The sequence below is a fragment of the Spizellomyces punctatus genome (assembly GCF_000182565.1).
Source record: "Spizellomyces punctatus DAOM BR117 chromosome Unknown supercont1.1, whole genome shotgun sequence".
Lineage (NCBI taxonomy): Eukaryota > Fungi > Chytridiomycota > Chytridiomycetes > Spizellomycetales > Spizellomycetaceae > Spizellomyces > Spizellomyces punctatus.
In genome coordinates, this window is record NW_015971537.1 from 268,429 (window position 1) to 287,985 (window position 19,557).

Consider the following 19,557-nt stretch of genomic DNA (forward strand, 5'->3'; position numbering starts at 1 on the left):
CAGCGACGATGATGAAGAATTTGAGGAGATAACAGGTGAACTAGTGTATTGCGTAAAAGTTTAATTCGATGACCTGACATAGCCCGGTGATGCATCAGACATTCCAACCCCACCTTATACGGCATCCGCAGTATCGGGAATGGAGCAGGATACTAATGTGGATATGACAAGTCACGAAAAGGACCAGGACAAGTCTCTCCTTGCCAATTTTCAGGCATACCTTCCAGACAACCTCCCAATTGAAAAAATAATGGAGTATTTCGCCACAGGACCACCGGAGGGCCCAACAGAAGATGGACCTTCTACCGACATGTACGAGGACGTACCACCACAGCCTGGGTGGGGTGGGCACCGTTCATCTCCAGTGCCTGCCTGGCCTGACTCTGGTTTTCAACCTGAATCCTATGTTGGCAGAAGGGAGGTAGCCACTGAAGGTGGGTGGGACGCTCAACCAGCAATGGATCCTGGTTGGACTGGTGAGAATACATGGGAAGAGAACAAATCTAATGCGTGGGGAAAGGATGTTGCGCTTGGGTGGAGTACAGAAGTGGAGAAAGAGGTTACTACGCTGCAGCTAGAAGAGAAACATTCATGGACGAAATCGGGCAATGACGATGAACAGGAGGGTGCATTTGTAGTTGAGGATGAAGCCCGCCAGCTGAGGGTCGAAGACGAGAATGTAGATGGGTGGGCTCGTTCACCCTTACGGAACACCCCTGACCCACTTGAAGACGGCCAGGTTACCTATCCAGAAACCAGCGTTGAAGAACAAAAACTTTTGACATATGGCGAGCTTGAAATGAATGAGGCCGCGCAACACCGGGACGCTTCAAATACTCGCCTGAACGACGCAGTCCTCAAAGTTTTGACAGGCGCAATAACACCAGACGAAGCCTACAACGCTTGGCAGGATATTCTATCCGATGCCTTCACATCGGTATATCCGGACCACGAAAACATGCTCCGTTTAGCAGTATATGGATGGTCCGAAGAGGAAGTACAGGAAGAGCTGACCCATGTGAAGAAGCGACATGATAAAGCAGTTGAGGGAAGTATCTCTGCGCAGGCGCATGAGTTGTGGACAAAAATTTTGGAGTATACACTGATTTGGCGGGAGGAGCGGAGCTCGAAGAATGAGACTGTTACGGTGGCACCAGCTGAAGCAGCCGGTTCAGACCATCTTTCGCCAATCGCGGAGAAATCGGTGATAGTGGCTGATCCAGATCACCCTCGACCAGATGATCGAGCGTCAACGACGGACATTCAAGTGCCCATAGATTTCTCGAAACTGCTACCACCTCGATCCCCCGAGCCGATCATTACAGATCGAATCGGGTTTCTGGCTAGAACGTCGCCGATGAAGCGTACTTTGACCAGTAATGTGGCCAATGTCATCCAAAGCCCGAAAAGGTCCAGTGCAGATGTTCTCGGCTTTGCGTCGGATTCAGAGGACGAGGAGTTTCATTCACCTGCGATAAAGAAGCATAAAAGGCCGGATATAGTGGAAGGAATTATGGAAGCAGAAGTTGAGATGACGGAGGTTACGTCCGGGCTCTTGGCTGCGACAAAGGAGGCAGATGGAACGGCACCCGTCACCCCACCTCATACCAAGCCTATTGTCGAGCACGTGAATACACCGCCTAGCGAAGAAGAGCCCTCAAGGGTATCAGCTTATTCAACCACGCCGACAGAAACTGCATCTGTCAACCCTGCCATCCAACCTGGTCCCACCGCAGCGCAAGCCACAATCGATCTGAATGATGGATCTGATCTTTTTGAAGACGACGTTTACTTGAACAATGAAGATGAAGAGGTGGGCATTGACGTTCCAACTGAACTCAACGAAGAAAACGAAGAATATACTCGTTTCGTGTCTTCTCTATCAAACCAAACACCTGATGACGTTGCACGACGGCTAGAAAGCGAAATGATCAGCCTGAACAAGCAGAAACGAAAAGAAGAGGCTAGTGCAGTTGATATTGAAACTCAGCTCATTAGGGAAATTCAGGAGCTTCTTCGCATTTTTGGTCTTCCTTATATCGCTGCTCCAATGGAGGCTGAGTCTCAATGCGCCTGGCTGGTTCAAAACTCCCTTGTAGACGGCATCGTGACTGATGACTCTGACGTGTTCCTCTTTGGCGGCACGATGATTTACAAGAACATGTTTAATCAGCAAAAATACGTGGAGGAGTATACCATGGACCGCCTGGAAGAGACCATGCTTTTGACTAGAGAAAAGTTGGTTCAGCTGGCCTATCTGTTGGGAAGTGACTATACGGAAGGAATTGAAGGAATTGGACCTACGAGTGCCATGGAAATATTAACAATGTGGCGAGGGGAAGGGCTGGAGCCACTCCAAGGGTTTCGGGAGTGGTGGGAACGCGTTTTGAGAGGCGAAACTGATGTGGATGAGGAACCGATTCTGAGAAGACTGGTAAGTAACCTATACCATTTGCGAGCAGTTCTTCAGTTAACATCTTTACATTAATTTTTAGCGCAAACACTGCCAAAAGCTTGCCATCCCGTCGTCATTTCCAGACCCTCGAGTTCTGGACGCCTACTTTCATCCACAACTCGATACTAACCCTACGGCCTTTACCTGGGGCCGGCCCGACTTGAATGCCCTTCGAGATTTCATGGAAGACAAACTGGATTGGAAGCAGCATCAAGTTGATCACATTATGATACCACTCATCAAGGAAATGGATCGAAATTTGAATGCAAAGAATCGACAAGCGCGTTTGGACAAGTTTTTCTCGGTGACGAGTACCAACGTCCATGCTAGTGAGCGTGTTAGAGAGGTAGTGGAGGGATGGAAGGAAGGAGGTGGGAAGAGGAGAAAGGTGGAGAGTAAAAGAGGGAAGAAGACGGTCTCAAAGAGAGGCCGAGGCCGAGGCAGGAAATGATACCTGTTTTTACACACCGTATATAGCACTTTTGTACATATGTGGGTAGTTCAAGTCTACCCTCACCCTGCATGCATATTCATATTATCGCAATTTAACTCCGGTAATCCGCATTAATACTAATATATCCATGACTAAAATCACAAGTGTACATTTTGGCTTCTTCGGATCCCAACCCAAGTTCAATCCTGACAATAATATCCTCGTTTTCCAAGATCGCCGCCGCCTTTTCTTCATCAACATCAAATGGCGCCCCGTCTTTGAACAAATGGAGGAAATCGGATGTGGGGGACCCAACATACAAGTTGACTTTATTTGGTGTGATGGGGATACCGCTGTACCCGACAGCACACACAATGCGGCCCCAATTTGCATCTTTACCGTAGATGGCGGTTTTGACGAGCGGGGAAGTGGCAATGGTTGAGGCAATGGTTTTAGCTTCTGCAAAGCTCCGGGCAGACTGTTTCGGTTGTCGAGTTAGTCTTTTAGTATAAGGTGCGCGGGTATAAGAAACCCTTACCTTGACTTGAATTTCAACAAACTTTGTCGCTCCTTCACCGTCTCGCACAATCAACTTTGCCAGTTCAGCAGCAAACGCAGTCAAGTTATCCCTAAACTCTACAAACTCTTTTGAATCCAGTTTATCAATCACGACACCAGATGCGCCATTCGCTAGGACGGTAAAGGTATCGTTCGTGCTCGTATCGCCATCGATACTGATGGCGTTGAAAGACCGATCGGCGGCGTATTTGGTGGCAGAGTCTAGGCAGGGTTTGCTGATTTTAACGTCAGTGAAGATGGCGCTGAGCATTGTGGCCATGTTGGGGTGAACTAGAGAAATGAGATGCGTTATTGTGGTACGCAAGAGAAATAGGAGAGCAATAATGTAACGCACTCATTCCAGCGCCTTTCGACCATCCAGCCATGCGGTAAGATCCACCTTTGGTTGTGAATTCCTGACTACGGAGTTTTGGGAATGTGTCGGTCGTCATGATACCTTCCGCAGCACCCAACCATGCATTGTGCGTGTCCTCGACGTGCTGGGACAAGTCTGTAATTCCAGCCAGGATCCGATCCATTTGAAGATGTTGGCCAATAACACCGGTGGACATGACAACTGTGCCAGCCTTGGAATCGTTTCCGGTTATCCCGACCACTTTATCCACTGCCCGTGACATTTCCCATGCGTCTTTCAGTCCTTGGTCACCTGTACATGCGTTCGCACAGCCAGAGTTGACAACAAGGGCTTTAATGCTGCCCTTGTCCGCAGATCCACGGGAAGATACAATCTCACGGGACACTTGCACAGGGGCAGCAGCAAAGCTGTTTGTGGTGAAAACTGCTGAAGCCGTACATGCATGTTGGGGCGACACAATGAGCGTCAAGTCCTTCAACCCTTCTTTGCGTTTGACCCCAGTTGCCCATCCCCCAGCTTTCCATCCACGCGGGTATGTTCCCTCATATGGAATCAGATCCTGTCGCGGCCATGGGTTTCGGTTTCCAAGTGCAGGGTTTCCTGTCGTTGCATGTCGCTCTTTGTGGGCTTGGTAGAGCACACTGGGGAGTTGTCGAAAGAACGATATGCCGTCCCGGAGCGCGCTGGTCCCGGAGGAGATGGCTTGGGAAAGACCCCGTAAGCCTGGTGCTGCCACTATCATGGGGAGTGGTTTCCAGTAAGAAAAAAGGTATGAATGGAAAAGCGAAATCGATTTGAAGGGCGTTTGGAGAGACGACGAAAGCGCGAACGGCAAAAGATCCGCCGGCAAGATCATCGGAGTCTGGATGACTCATTCAGCACGTTTTGTTTTTTGGCAACTCCAACGAAATTTAAAGAGATTTCTAAAAGAAAAACGAGCATCAAGAGTAGGGGGGGATATTAGAGCGCGGCGAGTCCAAGAAAGAGCATTACGGGCAAGCAGACGGTTATCGGACATGGAGGACGACGGGTTTACCCTGGTCAGCCATCGAAAAAAAGCGAGCCGCCCAAACCATCCTCACACATCTCACAAGCAACCACATTTGTCACCCTCTCCTTCCGGTTTTGCTTACAGACGTCAAAAGCAGCGGCATGCCATTACAAGAAAGCCAGAACCTTCAGTTTCGAGTGTAATGGGTGATTTGGAAACAAAGAGGTTCGTGTGGGCCTTGTCAAGTTCAGACAGGAGAACTTATCGATATCGGGTTCCAAATTGATAGGGAGGCTATAAAGAAGAGCAAGTTCTATACCAAGCTTTGCGGTGGGTTTATATTCTTTCCAACATTGTCACCATCATCGATGTACGTTCTAAAGTAGTCATGTCTTTCAGAGGCGCTTTTGCAACCCATCAATACTCTATCTTCTGGCTCATCCATTCGACCGCGAAACGTAGACTGCGTGTGTTATGGTGTCGGATCACCGGTTCGGTCAGCCACCTCCCAATACCAGCTTATGCTCTTGTTACTTCTCCGGGACGTGTTTGAGGTAAAAGACTCGACAAGAGAGGCCTGAATGTCGATTCAAGTAACTTGATGTTGTAAAGTGCTGTTGATGCTTACATTTCAATGCGCAAAGTAGCTTGAGGGAAGCTTGCATATATTCGATCCAGTGATGACAGAGTTGGACAAGCAAGTTGTAAAGTTGTTGGGATTTACCGTTATTGAACGGAATGAGGTATGGTTATTCATTCAGTTGTTGAACACGACCTTATTTTCGTTGTGAAATCACACTCAAATCATATTGACCACATCATCCGCCAACCAAAAGCGCGGTCTCCGACCAATAAAAAACCCCACTGTCTTCTTCATGCCCCACTGTGGCCATACCCTCTACAGCAATGTTCTCCGATCCAATTGGACACAAGCCAAACTCTCCCGACTCATGATCATCGGAAATAGCTTTGAGGCGTACTCAATGATACAACTTTCGTCCGCACTGGAACGAAAAGCGCCGTTTCTCTGCAGGTCCTTGCAGGTCCTGGAGGAGTTACCCTTCCCGCATCCTTTCTTGACTGGGGACGTGTTCAACAATACTAGTGCACATGTTTTTGATGTTGGAAAGATGGGTGTCGAAGAGAGGTTTTGGGAGGTGTCGTTGGACATGGAGAATGAAGACGCTGGGGACCCAGAAGTAGTGTAGATAAATCTGCGACAGACAATTGGGGAATATTCGGGCCAGATGACAGTTAACTAGATAGAATCATTATTTATGGAAGAATATATACATCAATATTACATGTTCAAACGTCCAAAGGCTATGCCTTTGGGAGGTTTTCTGCTTCCGACATGTCTGTCATCATGTTGCGGAAAGCCATGGGCCACCCGACGTTATCATCTGCTTAAACATGGATGTCCACGAACCATCTGAATTGGACGATATCACAATCTACGAGCGATAGATCAGCGTCTCATTCATATCGTCCAAAAGGAAGCCATACATACCTGAAATGGGAATGGATCATTGTTGACGATCGGCGGAATGTGATCTTTTTGCTCGTTTGTCATCTGGGAGATGCTGGTCAATGCTGTCACAAGATCTTTTTGGAGTGCCCGACGTGCATCGATATGTTCACGCTCAGTTCGGGATTCTCGTATGGTTATGGTAATGACCCATTGCTAAGAAAAATGAGATGCCATAAATACTTGAATTTTATATGCACTCTGCACAGCCTTTGACCAACCTCCCAACAAACTTCTTCTTCGGTTTTCGTAAACCATGACTTTTTAGCCCGTCGTTCAAAAAACATGACAGCAATCTATTTAAAAAAAAACATGAATTACTGACTCTTGATTCTCAGACCTCCATTCGCCTACCTTTCAAGCAAGAGCCCTCACCTGTCCTTTATTTCGTCCAGAAAGAGGCTCCAACGCTTTATCAAACATTCGGACCTTTTCATCAACGGCTCGTTCCAGTTCGGGATCTTCTAGACGGGCCTGTATTAACATTGGTCAGGTTATGGTTGCCACATGTGCCTAGACACCTTTATTGGCGACCTACATAGGTGACGTTCAGTGCATCGAGGTCAATTTCCATGGGCCGTTCTGAAGTGAAGCGTCTATGAAAGAGTATAGAGTGAAGGAGAGCTATTCGAGTCCGGTAAGCATATTCCTTTGCAATGTATAGTCCTGTGCGGCACTTGTTACTGTACCCTTCATCACCGCTGCCAAATAGTATCGGTCGACCACGAGCTCCAGGGGCATGACTGCCAAAGAACACTTGTCAGCTCAAACTTGAAGGACAAAAGACCGCTGAACTTACCAACTGGCGATATGGGAGCCATAATGTGAATTATCCAGAACAAAGGGGAAAAAACAGGCGATCCGCTGGAGGGATCTACAAAACAGCGCAAGTTTATGTCACAAGCTCTTCCCAAAATCCCGACGCGCGACGCTTTGACTTTTGTCTCAACCTCTAATGGACAATCCATTTTCTTTTGAAGACTTTGAAGCATTTCCACCACTCGAAGCCTTTGACCAACCGCCGAATCTCACGGGCATACCTGACACCGACTTCTTTCCATACAACACCTTGCCAGATGCATCACAACTGCCCCCCGAACTTCCACCACCAGAACCAGTCCAGCAGCCTATCGTGGTGGTTGAAGAAGAGCCGACATTTAGCCAACAAATAGACACATCAAGAGGATCGCTGCAAGAACAAATTGAAAATGTGAACGTTTTGCTGAGTCTGAATGATGAATTGAAAGATGCGTACACAGAGTTTTTTGGGAAAATGTGAGTGCCATGGAGTAGATTGCCAAACGTTCTTTCCTTTATCTTGTTTACAGAATCGTAATGTTTACCCTGTCTCTCTTTGCTATTACCATAGCCAGAACGCACTCACCCATCCCTATCCATACCTAGCTGCTCAGAGTAAGTTTACACCCAAATGCGCGCATCCGGAAAGGCCAGACTAACCATCGGACATTGTAGGAGACGCTCAAAACCTCAAACGCATCATCGCCAATTTCCAGGATCGTGCAAGAGAAACCCATCTTCTCGCTCTTCCTGTTGCGACGGGAGTACAAATGACAACTCCAGACATACGAACCATGTCTATCGATTTGCAAGTGGAAATACAACGAACCGGGGTTGCTGCAAAAAGATTGGGGGAGGTTGTTGCGGCTGCTGCAGAGGCCGCACGGCCAAATACTTGAAACTGGAAGAGCAGTGATGAGTGTTTGTATATAATAGATATTGGGCAAAAGGCTGTCTTGGAGGATGACGACCTTGTTTTATTGTTAAATGTTACATACGAATAGATTGACGACACACACCGGATCTGCAGTGATGGGGACCCATTCGTCACCTTTGAATATCTGATGAGAGCCCGCTTTTGGACTCGACTCATTGCAACAATGTCCAAGACGACAAAAAGTTCAAAAGCCAAAGCTGAAAGTTCAAAAGATGTAGACACGTGCCACGAGCAAACGATACGAGCTCGCAAGTCATCTTGCAGTGATTCACCACAATTATCCCATTGGGGGCGGGGATGGTAGGCACTCTGAAAATGGACCAAACTGTCCTACAAAACCTTTCAGCATGCCTCTCTCACGACCCAAATACTCGCATGGCCGCCGAGTTGCGCGCAAAGGAATTGCAACGATTACAGCCTGGTATGTCCACACGTCAAGATCATCACCAATTGTGAAAGTTGGATATCAAATGGGGTACAGCCATTCAGTCTTCTCTCTCTCTCGTTATTGCTTTAGATTATGCCCAGTATCTCACGCAAATTGCGGTGGGACCGAATTTCCCTCCTTCCGAACGCCAGTTGGCCGCTGTCTCGTTGAAAAACTATGTGGATACCCATTGGTCACGAAAAGCGGACGATAAGTTTGTTGGACCTGAGCCCCCAACAGAGGTTGCTATACTGCTGATCGCACATTCAACATTGTCGGCTCATGAGCACGCTGACCCTGGAACGTATGCATTTGCGCGTAGGTCAAGGCAGCTGTCAAGTCAATGATATTACCAGGAATAAAAGACTCGAATAAGCGGATACGAGTTTTGATTGTATGTGCTCATCCATGCTTGCATAATGCTATATCAAGGGGTTCTGATCCTTTGGGTTATCTTTATTCACAGGCGTATGTCGTCTCCCGCATCGCGCATTTCGACTGGCCAGAGTCGTGGCCGGATCTATTTGACTCTCTTCTTGCGGATATTCGAGGCGGAAATGCAGACCACGTTCATGGCGCCATGCGGGTGTTGGCTGAATTCGTGAGGGATGACTTGACAGATCAGCATTTTCCGTACTTTGCGCCGGCGTTACTTCCCGAATTACATCGGATATTTGGCACCGAGGATGTAGGTTCATCTACATAGCTCTGAGCAGCAGAAATGGCATTTATTCACATGACGAAACCAGTCATACAGCCCTCGAGATCGTGCAAGGGCACTCGGAATGTTCAGGGACTTTGCGGATATCGCATACATGGTGTCCGACGAGCATCCTGAAGTCATCCGAAACTATGTCGAACCTCTATTACCGACATGGATGGAGTCTTTCAAAAAGACTCTGGCAAATATAAACACCACGCCAGAATCACTCCCTGTAAAACATGAGGTGTTACGGGTACGTGCGGAATGCGTCCCGTTTACCTCTGCGACAATGCTTATCATCCGTTTTCATGCCGTATAGACCCTCTGTAAGCTTGTCAAACAGTTCCCCAAACCAATGTCTCAGTATACCCTTCAATTCCTTGAACCCGTCTGGAATCATCTCGTAGCACTACAAACACAGTACAGAGACGAACGAGTTACTCCCGCCGATGAGCTCCATGAAACAGTCGATGTTGATTCGGATGGGGAGGTTCTCGGATTTGAATCATTGCTTTATTCGCTGCTAGAATATGTGCAGTTGGTGGCAAGGAAGAAGGGTTTAAGGCACATGTTTACCGTACCGATATCTGGGACACAAGGGCCGAAGCAGGCGGGGGATTTCTTGAGACATTTAATTGGAGTGGTTCTGACGTATTTGCAGATCACAGCTGAAATGGTAATTCGAAAAGACGCGCTGCTGTGATGGGGCCCATCTAATACCAAAGTTTATAGGAAGAGACTTGGACGAATGATATGAACCAGTTCATTCAGGATGATGAGGAAGAGGCTATGAGCTACAATGTTCGGATTGCCGTGGAGGAATTAATACTGGTATACATCAGGGATGCGTCCGTCCGTCAAAGTTTGGACATTCAATGTCTACATTTCTCTTGAACAGGCTCTGGTAGAATCGTTTCCAATTGAGACACTTCAAGCGCTTTCTCAAGCGGTGCAGAGCCAGTTTCAGGAATCGACAAAGACACGCGAGAATGGAAATAAAGCGTGGTGGAAAGTCCACGAAGCATGCCTATTGGCACTTGGACGTCTGAACGGAGAATTGATCGATCACATACGGAGTCAGCGTCTGACGTTTGATCTGGAAGGCTTATTCAATCATGTGGTTTTGAGCGACATGAAATGCATTGGTAAGGAGCTCTCTATTGTTCAAATGGAACCACATACATGCAACTGACATTGCGCTTTGATGGCATAGAACATCCCTTTTTGCAGGGACGTGCATTGTGGTTTTCCAGCCAATTTGCTGAGGTCCTACCATCCCATTTGGTGTCCCAGTACATGGGAGCCGCGGTGGAAGCTTTGGGTCCCAATATCACCAGTGCAGCGGTGAAGGTATCTGCGCTCAAAGCTCTGCGGGGGTGAGAATGGCCGATGCAAACGTCTTGCTGTTATCCACACTCATACCCTACAGATTTTGTTTCCAGGTGGACGCAACACAGTTGGTACCGTTCCAGGCCCCAATCATTGAAGGGATTCTGCAGTTGTCAGAGTCTGCTTCTGAGGAAGCCCTGGCATTGTTGCTCGAGACTTTGGGAACAGTAGCCAAGGTGTGCTTTCATCGGTTGAATCAGCCGCAATGGATGGTGATTGATGTTTGGCTTTTTTAAAAAGGTGAATGAAGAAGTTACTGCCCGGTACGAGAGCATGATTTCGAGGCTTGTGCTGAATGTGTGGGTCCGGGGTGCCGAGGGTAGGCCGTGCATCGCAACCATGACATACCTGAACTTTACCAGATTAAACTGCTCTCAACTTTACAGACTTCCTTTTGACGGAGATTATCGTGGATCTTTTTAATGTGCTGGCAGCAAACAAATCCATGGCGGTGCCGTTTCAAGAGCATATGGTCCCAGCTGTTCGCGATGTCCTGCGGTTAGAAAATGTGGAAAAGATGCCTTGGGCGGTTGCTGTAAGTTTTATCGTTGCAATCCGCCGGCCGATATCTGTTAATCAGCGTATTCCGATACATAGACTGCTTTAACCTTAATGACGGCGCTGATCAAGCACATACCAGAACCCTTCCCACCTGTCTACACGAACCAAGTGTTCCCCGACTTGATCCGAATGTTATTGGTCGTGGACGATCATAGCATTCTACAAAATGGCCAGGACACAGTGAAAGAACTCGTGCAAAGGGACGTGGCTGGCATCGCGAGGTGGACAGATGGGCAGAAAACCGGGCTGGATTACGTGATTCAGTTTATTGCCAAACTGTTGCATCCCTCGCAGTCGGAATCGGCGTCTATATTTGTTGGGGATTTGGTCACAAGATTGATTCAAAAGGTGGGCTTTGGATGGTTGAGGTTTCTGTGTGGAAACTTTTTAGCTGATCAAACAGTTATGGTAGGGCGGAAATGAGCTCACGCCGGTATTGCCCGAGCTTTTGACGGCTGTTGCACGGCGCTTACAGGCAGCCAAGACGTCATCCTTTATACAGGTACGAACTACTCATTGTCAGGTAGGTGTAGGCACGTCCAACTCAGCCTGAATGCCTACCATTGTGCAGCAACTGGTGATGGTCTTCGCCCATCTCATCCTGAACCACCCGGAAACCGTGATCGACTTTCTCAGCCAACTCGACCTTAATGGTAAAAACGGCCTAGAGCTGATCATTGAGCTGTGGTGTGAACATTTTGGTGATTTCCAGGGATTTTATAGTATTAAAGTCAGGTGGGTGCTGCACCATCATTGGTCTCGTAGTTTGCCCCATGCATACGTAGTAATTGATGTCGTTCCTTTTCAGTGCTTTGGCAATGAGTAAGCTACTACTGAGTGGTGATACGCGGCTACAGGCTTTGCAGGTCAAGGGTGACGAGATTGTGGTGTCAAACAGTATGTGGGGAGATTTGATAGAGTTGGAGGATCACGATACTGATTCTTTTGACCTCTTTTTGATGTGTAGAGATCATTACGCGTTCCATGACAAGACAACGTGAGAACAGTTATTTTTATCAGCATGGAGTCATTGACACAGATTGTTAACTGTCTGTACGGTGTAAACAGGTCCAGCGCAATATAGTGTCATCCCGTTTCCAGCTAAAGCTATCAAGCTCTTGCTTGTTGAGCTACAGCATCAGACTGAGAGTCAGATGGGAAGGGTATCCCGACGGGGAATTCCGGACGATGAGGAGGAGACCACTGAGGGTGTGGATTCTGACGAAGTAGGTTTTTGCTGTTTGATACATTTAGTTTTTTTTCTCTTAATGATGTATCTAGGATTGGGAGGATGTGGATCCCATCCAGAGTGACGACTTTTTGGCTGGTGAGGCTGTCGTGCATGTCTATATCCTTTTTCAAGCACCTAACAAATTCAATGTATTCAGATTTGCTCAGTAAGGGCGGAGTCGTTGACGTGGATGCAACCGACTATGAGGGAGCCGATGAAGAGCTTTGGAGTAATCCCATTTATCAAATGGATTTAAAGGTGTCGTTTCTGATTCTTTTTTATACCATTTTACAAATACTCTTGCAATAACACACAAAAACATTCAACAGGCGTACCTAGCCGAATTCTTTCAAACCTCTGCAAGAGAAAACACGCACGGATTTTTGCAACTCTGCGACCGGTTTCTGAACGAAGCGGAAAAGGAACGGTTGAGAGGAATTGTAGGGTGAAAATATATAATTTTTTTTGTATTTATGTTCTTTATTTTTTGAGAGATGCTATTGTGCAATTGGGGAGAATAGATTTTATGGCAAGTGTGTTGTTTTTTCGCAATTTGCATAATAACTTTACAAGAGACTTTCCAACCCTTTAACCAACCTCTTTACGAAACGCGGACCCAAGAAAGCTTCAAGCGTATGCTGTTTCTCTAGAGTTGTTTTTGGTGGAGTGGGTGCGAGATAAACTGTCAACAGTTCAATGCATTTATGTCTGGAGATTTATCGCAATTGAAGCAAATAAAACCCGACAATGCATTTTACACAAAGGTAGAAAACTTACCGTAACCTTTCCTCCGTTCTCGAATCCACCAAGATGTGACATACTTTTTCTAAAGCTCCCTGTTCAAATACCTTAACAACCAAAAAAAGGTCACCAATCAACATTCATCATCATCCCATATCTTTTTCAAAAAACTACAACATACCTCACACCCCTCACAATAATCCACCAAAAAAGCCTGCAAAGCCTCAAGGGCCTCCATCCCACACTTGTTCTCAATACAATTCACAAGGGCATCTAGGACCCCTTTTCGCAACGCCATGGATTTCGTTGGAGGGTGTAGAATGAATAATGGGGTGAGGAGGGAGATGTGGGGTGGAGAGTCGAGGTGCGTGAGTAGGGTTTGGAGGATTTGGGGGATGTGGGGTTTGAGGTGGGGTGGGAGGGTGGGTTGGGATGTAAAGAGGTGAGTTAGATGGGGGATCTATTTTAAATAATGTGTGTGTGTGTGCGTGAGGGGTAGGTGCAAAAGTAGAGTGATTTGGACTTTCTTACAGTGAGGTTTAGAGAGTTGGGATGGGATTGGGTGGTGGGTGTGTGGAGCATGGTCGCTCTTGTTTCTTATACAAGTGCAGCTGAACAATCTTGAAAACGAGAGCGGAACGATTACGTTGGACGCGTCAGTCTTCTTGACAATGCATCAAAAAACCTTGAGTTTACGACACTTTTTTTTTTTTTCTTGCCAATAAGATATATTTCGCAAACATAAAAGGAAGATATCCTTTATAAAAAATATAAACCAAACGAAAACCCAACATCTATCCCAAAACCGACACCAAACCTCCAACCCGTCCCCGCCAACTCTCAACCTCAACCACATCCCCCCCAACAGAAACAAGAGCATAAGCCTGATTCTTTAAACTCTCCTCAAAAACAATCTGATCCATACGAAATGCAACAAGAGCGTTACCACCAAGTGCAAACGCATGGGCCCGGCAAATGGCGTACATTTCCACTAGGAAGGTGTGTGTGAAGCCTCCCATGCCTGTATTGCCCGTCCCGAGTTCAAAGACCATGGCGGCTTCTTTTACGAAATGGAGGGAGATGCGGCCTAGAAAGCGAGTGAGGCGGGTGTTGGGAATGTACCATAGGGGTGTAATGTCAATAAAAGGGTTGTCGGTAAGGGTAAGCGAGAGGTGGAGGGCGGTAGGTGTGCTTGGACGGGTGGGAGGGTCATTCACGGAGGGGGGTGTGCTGTGTGATGTGTGGGAAGAGGGGCGGTTCGGATCCGTATCGGTCTCCTGGTCGTCTTCAAGAGAAAACACCATACCGTCCTCGAGGGAATGCGTCGAGGACTGAGAGACGAGAGAGACCTTGGTCGGCGCCCGAGCAGGTCCAGGGACTTTTTTAAGCGAATCACCCAATGCAAAGCTCTCGTTCGATGCCTGGACATCGACGGGGTCACCTTGCTGAACAATCTGCCCAAGCGCAATCCCTGTCAGCGCAATCTGGATCTCATTGTCCTTGATGAGCTGGACATCGTAATTTAAACCTCCGACAATGCAAGGTTTGAAATAGGCCAATTGGAAGACCAGTTCCTGGTAAAGGTTTTTGAAAATATCAGCTAGTTGACGATTAGGGTGGTGAGACACCACACTAATGGCAGCGTGTTTGACAATGGACACCATTTGAATGTGGTAGAGGTTGTGAGGTTGAAAGAGGGTATCGGACTTAGGTGCCACGCCGGTATTACACATTTGGAAATCGTCTGGGAAACTCGGGTCCTGCATCAACACCAAATCTTCATCTTGTTCATCGTCGATTTGAACCACGACGCTACGATGTCGTCGAAATTCCTGCTCATCCTCTGAATCGCTGTCCGACTCGCTTCCGGAATCCGTCTCGCTTTTTGCAACTTGGTCCGACTCGCCAGCTTGTTGTGCACCACAATCATCATTCAAATCCAACTGCGATAAAGCCTGTTCAATCATCTTGCGATTGCTTTCGCTTCGCAACATGATTTTTCGTTGAATCTCCAAAAGTTTTTTGTCCTCTTCGTCTACAACGTCCAAATTTCGAAAGACTTTCATGGCAGGCGGGGGTGGCAAGGCGCGAACAAAGACCGCCGTACCCGTCGCAACGGCCGTCATGAGCGACTCGCCCACACTATACTGGATTTTCAATCCAAAGACAGCGTTGAGGCCATATATCCGGAGTTTGTACATTAATTGTCGGTGAATGTCGTACTGCGCGAACGGAATGGATTCACTAACGACAGAAGGACGGGAGTCTCCGTGGGTTTTGCGGTACCGGCAGACTAGATATCAAGAGTCACAATAACGTCCAAAAACGATGCAGCACGCATATAGCACGCACCATGCGCTTCCAACAAAATTCCGTTCCCAACCGTATCCAATTCAGAAGGCGGTTCAATTGTCGTCAACAAGACTTCTGGAACATGTTTCTTTTTACATACACCACATTTCGCATACGACATGGGAAAGGGTGATTCTTCGCGTCTGTAGGTTATATGACAGGCTTGACAGCCTAAGAGTACCCGTCAGGTGTTGCACAATCAATCGGAAAGTTCCAAAAAACCGACCTTTGGCACGTTTGCGCTTCCGCTTCCGTCTCGCAAAAGCTTCTAAAAAGCTCTCACGATATTCGCTCCCACTAATGGACGTCCTATGGACAGGTGCACTTTGCGTAACCGATCCCACTGCCTCATCCCCTCTTGGCTCCCATCCAGTTACCGAATTCATCCTTGAAGAATGAGCAGTACCGGAAAAGGAATTCATAACCGACAGATCCAATATAGCTGCAGTACCACTACAATGCAATACAGCCAATTCATCACTGATGGACGTGTTTTCGCTGTACCCAATGACAAAAGGACACCCCAGCGCCCGCGCATGGGATTTTATTTCATCGCGAAGCTCTGTCCACCAGGCCTCGCGTATGTCCTTGGAGTCGTTTTCAATCACTTTGACGGATGTGGCGGATATGAGGCCACCAATGCCCAGGATGGCGCCAGTGGGAAAATTATGGAGGGTAAGTGTCATGTGTTCGGCGGATTTGTATCCCGTTGCTGCCGAGGCGACAAGGAGAGCAGAGGGTTGTTCTTCGAGAAACGAGGATCCGTTCTCAGAGAGCTCTTCAGGTGTCAGTGTCGCTTTGGCTGTTGTGGCCATTCCAGATGCGAGGGGGGAGACGGACGGAAGGTGTTCAGAAAAGGGGGTATTCAAAGGGGAGGCACCTGGAGTTTGCATGGATGACCATGACTGTCCTCGGTCGAGAGATACTTGATCTGGCACGGAGAGGCGAACAGCGGTTCCAATCGCTCGAGCGGTAATGGCTCTCTCCTCGCTCTCTATATCAAAACACTGTTTAAACCCAACGACGGCATTACCGTTGAGTTCGAGCACTTTTTTGCCAAGCTGTCGACGTAATTGTCCGCTGAGGCGGTACATGACGCGTGTGCGCGACTCGTTTGATGTACGGGGAGTACGGAAATTATCGCTCCAGTGCTGCAAAATGTGTGTCAGTTTCTGGACATTCTAGAGGCGTAAGATGGTTGCCTTACATATTCCGGATCATCTTCATTGTCTAGCGCGGAAACGAATCCGAGAACAGCCACCACGTTGACATTGGGTGGTAGAGATGTCATGGTATAGAATTGCACACCCGCCGAACTATCTAATCGCAAGGACGCATGTCAGTTCTTGTACGAGTACGCCAGTACACTGGCGGACTTTTACCTTTAAAAGGGTTCACATCTCCAAAGAATTGCAAGCGAACCTGGACATTCAATTCACCCCTCGCTCCCCGCAGAGTATCAAATCTGCCCAAAAATGATCGTCAAGCGGCTTTCAAAGATATGCATTTTGGATAGGAATCCATTTCCCAGAACGCAAAACTCACATGGGTATCCAGCCTGAAATCTGCGCCATAGAATCCCACGTCAAAAGCGGATTCAAATCAATAAAAACTGTTCCAATCGAATCATTGTATGTGATTTGATCATAGTCCATGACTTTGAGTTCTAGGGGTTCGTTTTGAAGGTCTGCGTCGTTGCTGACTTCCTGACGATGGATGTTAGTAAAAGACGAAAGAATGGATCGTGTTTTGAAAACACAGAGAGAGACTGAGGAAAAAGAGTTGCACGTACAAAACGGAAATCCTCGTTCCAGATGGGATTAAGACTTCGTCGGTAAATTTGCGTCCGGTATTCTTCGTAATCTGCAAACTTGACCTCGACAAATGCATCTATACGGTGCGTTAACAAGGTTCATGAGGATTCAAAGAAACCCATGTTGGTACCTGTCAGCTCGGTTGCCCTGTCCATGACGGGGAGATTCCTCGCCGCAACAATGCGGACTTTGAGTATACATGGCTATAACAAAAAGACGCATAATCATCATCAACAAACCAGAACGCATTATTCAAACAGTCACAAAAAGCCAAGAACATACCATATCGTAAAATAAAGCCCTTTCACACTCGCTTCATCAAAAGAAAATCGTCGTGAAATGATGACAATTTCCAATATCTTTTTACAAAGCGAATGAAATATTCCCACGCGTCTTGACTCAAACGCCTCAGTCGTCAATCACGCAAGCAGTGTTGATCACGCGCACTTTCTTTGGGCTTGTTGCTTTTGGGGGAGAGTTTTCCATCGCAGTTTTCATCTTTCTTCCAAAGCAAACGACAGCAGCAGCAGCAGCAGAAAGGAACAAACGAACGAACGACGACGACGACGACAAGTTTCTATACAATTCTCCAATTACAGGTTTTCCCTTTGTGACACTCCCACTCTATTAAAAGCCATGCCTGTTCGGTCCCAATTCAAGGACGAACATCCGTTTGGTGAGCTAAAGACTCTTACGCCTTGGCCATCTTTTTCCAATTAACAAGTGTGAAAACAACAGAGAAACGAAAGCAAGAAGCAGAGAAAATCAGACAAAAGTACCCAGATCGCATACCCTGCATCGTTGAAAAGGCCGAAAAGAGCGATATTGCGCCGATTGATAAGAAAAAGTACTTGGTCCCATGCGATTTGACAATGTGTCAGTTTGTCTATGTTTGTATCTACGTGGTTTACGTTGATGGGAACGTAACCAGGAAAACGCTGACGCTTTGTCAAATAGGTCATTCGCAAGAGAATTAAACTGAGCCCCGAAAAAGCCATCTTCATTTTCGTCAACAATGTGCTTCCCCCCGGCTCCTCGCTCCTCAGTGAAGGTATAAACTTGCTTATGATTAGCCCTTCTTTGTGACATTCATCCGACTTTTATTTAGTCTACCAAGAACACAAGGACGAGGATGGATTCCTCTACATTGTCTATGCCAGCGAAAATACTTTTGGCGATGCCTAATGGTCAAGTCAAATGCGTCCGCGTATGAAAGTTGCACCCCGTTTTTTTTTTTATGTAAATATCGGCAGTTGTGAGGGTTTGTTCTGGGTAGGAAAAAGCTGTTCTGGTACATGTTGAGCTCCTTGTTTTCTGTTTGTGCTATTCTTGTTGTCTTTTTTTTTTTTTTTTGTATTGCGACACACAAATGAGTGAGGTGGATAGGATATCTGCAAAAAACATGTAGTTGTTTATGTTCTATACTGCGTATCCTTTTTTGCTTTGGAACGAAGTGCAAGGTCTTGGTTTTTTGTGGAGAAACTCTGAACCCTCCGACTAGTCGTGGCATGACCTACTTTCTACTGGCGTGACTCTGTGCAGGTGACAGCCAAGTTGACAGCCTACGCTCCAAAGCAAATGAACCTACAGGACTGTTCGAATAGACGATGGACTTTGACCATGAGTGTCCTCAACTATAAAGTTTGCAACATGCCAGTTTTCGTATGCTATCATTCATCAAATCTGTGTTGCACTACTGCCAGGATATCTCCAACCCTCAATAATACGAGACGCTTTTCACTGTAGTAAACTAGACGGTATGGACAAAACGCTGGGGACGTTGGCATGGGTTACTTTTGAAGCTTTCATATCAGAGCGTTGCGCATACATGCCATTGCCCAAATCATGATAAAAGGACATGCGCAAATGTTCATTTACACAAAAGGCCCATCCCAGTGAATACATGATTTCACATTGATGAAACACCACAGGATATTAATCGAGAACCTCCCAGGAAGGTTCACTCTCAAAGCAGTTTGCAGTAGAATATTGGTCAAGGAAAGTACGATATTCCTACGATTGTTTGACAATTTGTTCAGGCATTTGTCTCGCTTGTACATGTTATGGGTATTAGGCATACTGGGATCCAAGCATCATCAGTAGGTCATAAATACACAAGGTTGATGTCGATCATGAAAAGACGGTCTATCCAAACCAAGCTACAGATAGTAGAGGAAACGTAAAGCTTGTGATCCTCTTGCATGGCTTGTAGATCCATGGACCTATGATAATTTAGATAAGAGTACAGTTTGATGAATGGTTT

The 19,557-nt window shown here is 46.9% G+C and overlaps 9 protein-coding genes across 9 annotated transcripts in view; 5 read left to right on the forward strand and 4 right to left on the reverse strand.

Annotated features, from left to right (window-relative positions):
• Positions 1–3,050, forward strand: part of SPPG_08818 (DNA excision repair protein (rad2)) — a 5,553-nt gene extending 2,503 nt beyond the window's left edge. The window contains exons 6-7 of the mRNA XM_016756956.1: positions 83–2,434; positions 2,496–3,050. Coding sequence (XP_016612416.1) covers positions 83–2,434; positions 2,496–2,906 — 2,763 coding nt within the window. The 3' untranslated portion in view covers positions 2,907–3,050. The remainder of the gene's footprint in view (positions 1–82; positions 2,435–2,495) is intronic.
• On the reverse strand, positions 2,890–4,678 carry SPPG_00109 (glutamate N-acetyltransferase/amino-acid acetyltransferase; the record flags this gene model as incomplete). Its single annotated transcript, XM_016748442.1, has 3 exons — positions 2,890–3,366; positions 3,427–3,737; positions 3,802–4,678. The coding sequence occupies 3 exons, from the start codon at positions 4,676–4,678 to the stop codon at positions 3,001–3,003; spliced, it is 1,554 nt and encodes a 517-aa protein (XP_016612417.1). The 3' UTR covers positions 2,890–3,000.
• A 160-nt stretch (positions 4,679–4,838) lies between these two features.
• Positions 4,839–6,021, forward strand: SPPG_00110 (uncharacterized protein; the record flags this gene model as incomplete). Its single annotated transcript, XM_016748443.1, has 5 exons — positions 4,839–5,038; positions 5,103–5,143; positions 5,213–5,367; positions 5,461–5,556; positions 5,650–6,021. The coding sequence occupies 5 exons, from the start codon at positions 4,839–4,841 to the stop codon at positions 6,019–6,021; spliced, it is 864 nt and encodes a 287-aa protein (XP_016612418.1).
• Positions 6,022–6,061: 40 nt separating this feature from the next.
• SPPG_00111 (uncharacterized protein) lies at positions 6,062–7,620 on the reverse strand. The gene is made up of 8 exons (XM_016748444.1): positions 7,597–7,620; positions 7,141–7,530; positions 7,031–7,084; positions 6,880–6,965; positions 6,717–6,815; positions 6,563–6,637; positions 6,324–6,497; positions 6,062–6,267 (listed from the first exon to the last, which is right to left on the reverse strand). The coding sequence occupies exons 2-8, from the start codon at positions 7,331–7,333 to the stop codon at positions 6,178–6,180; spliced, it is 771 nt and encodes a 256-aa protein (XP_016612419.1). The 5' UTR covers positions 7,334–7,530; positions 7,597–7,620; the 3' UTR covers positions 6,062–6,177.
• On the forward strand, positions 7,274–8,178 carry SPPG_00112 (uncharacterized protein). The gene is made up of 3 exons (XM_016748445.1): positions 7,274–7,616; positions 7,711–7,754; positions 7,815–8,178. The coding sequence occupies exons 1-3, from the start codon at positions 7,297–7,299 to the stop codon at positions 8,036–8,038; spliced, it is 588 nt and encodes a 195-aa protein (XP_016612420.1). The 5' UTR covers positions 7,274–7,296; the 3' UTR covers positions 8,039–8,178.
• Positions 8,179–8,301: 123 nt separating this feature from the next.
• Positions 8,302–12,923, forward strand: SPPG_00113 (uncharacterized protein). Its single transcript, XM_016748446.1, has 21 exons — positions 8,302–8,497; positions 8,594–8,745; positions 8,826–8,897; positions 8,970–9,191; positions 9,253–9,459; positions 9,526–9,882; positions 9,939–10,037; positions 10,105–10,351; positions 10,420–10,582; positions 10,636–10,771; positions 10,836–10,914; positions 10,982–11,130; positions 11,193–11,504; positions 11,569–11,658; positions 11,728–11,891; positions 11,965–12,053; positions 12,124–12,153; positions 12,225–12,382; positions 12,438–12,483; positions 12,545–12,645; positions 12,717–12,923. The coding sequence occupies exons 1-21, from the start codon at positions 8,374–8,376 to the stop codon at positions 12,834–12,836; spliced, it is 3,117 nt and encodes a 1,038-aa protein (XP_016612421.1). The 5' UTR covers positions 8,302–8,373; the 3' UTR covers positions 12,837–12,923.
• Positions 12,924–12,953: 30 nt separating this feature from the next.
• On the reverse strand, positions 12,954–13,710 carry SPPG_00114 (uncharacterized protein; the record flags this gene model as incomplete). The annotated part of the gene is made up of 4 exons (XM_016748447.1): positions 12,954–13,095; positions 13,165–13,235; positions 13,310–13,588; positions 13,660–13,710. The coding sequence occupies 4 exons, from the start codon at positions 13,708–13,710 to the stop codon at positions 12,954–12,956; spliced, it is 543 nt and encodes a 180-aa protein (XP_016612422.1).
• A 212-nt stretch (positions 13,711–13,922) lies between these two features.
• Positions 13,923–17,449, reverse strand: SPPG_00115 (uncharacterized protein; the record flags this gene model as incomplete). Its single annotated transcript, XM_016748448.1, has 8 exons — positions 13,923–15,421; positions 15,481–15,651; positions 15,707–16,631; positions 16,688–16,800; positions 16,863–16,945; positions 17,026–17,186; positions 17,273–17,370; positions 17,425–17,449. 8 exons carry the CDS (start codon positions 17,447–17,449, stop codon positions 13,923–13,925), a joined length of 3,075 nt encoding a protein of 1,024 aa, XP_016612423.1.
• A 226-nt stretch (positions 17,450–17,675) lies between these two features.
• On the forward strand, positions 17,676–18,755 carry SPPG_00116 (uncharacterized protein). The gene is made up of 4 exons (XM_016748449.1): positions 17,676–17,970; positions 18,033–18,184; positions 18,252–18,345; positions 18,403–18,755. The coding sequence occupies exons 1-4, from the start codon at positions 17,931–17,933 to the stop codon at positions 18,477–18,479; spliced, it is 363 nt and encodes a 120-aa protein (XP_016612424.1). The 5' UTR covers positions 17,676–17,930; the 3' UTR covers positions 18,480–18,755.
• The last annotated feature ends 802 nt before the right edge of the window (positions 18,756–19,557 follow it).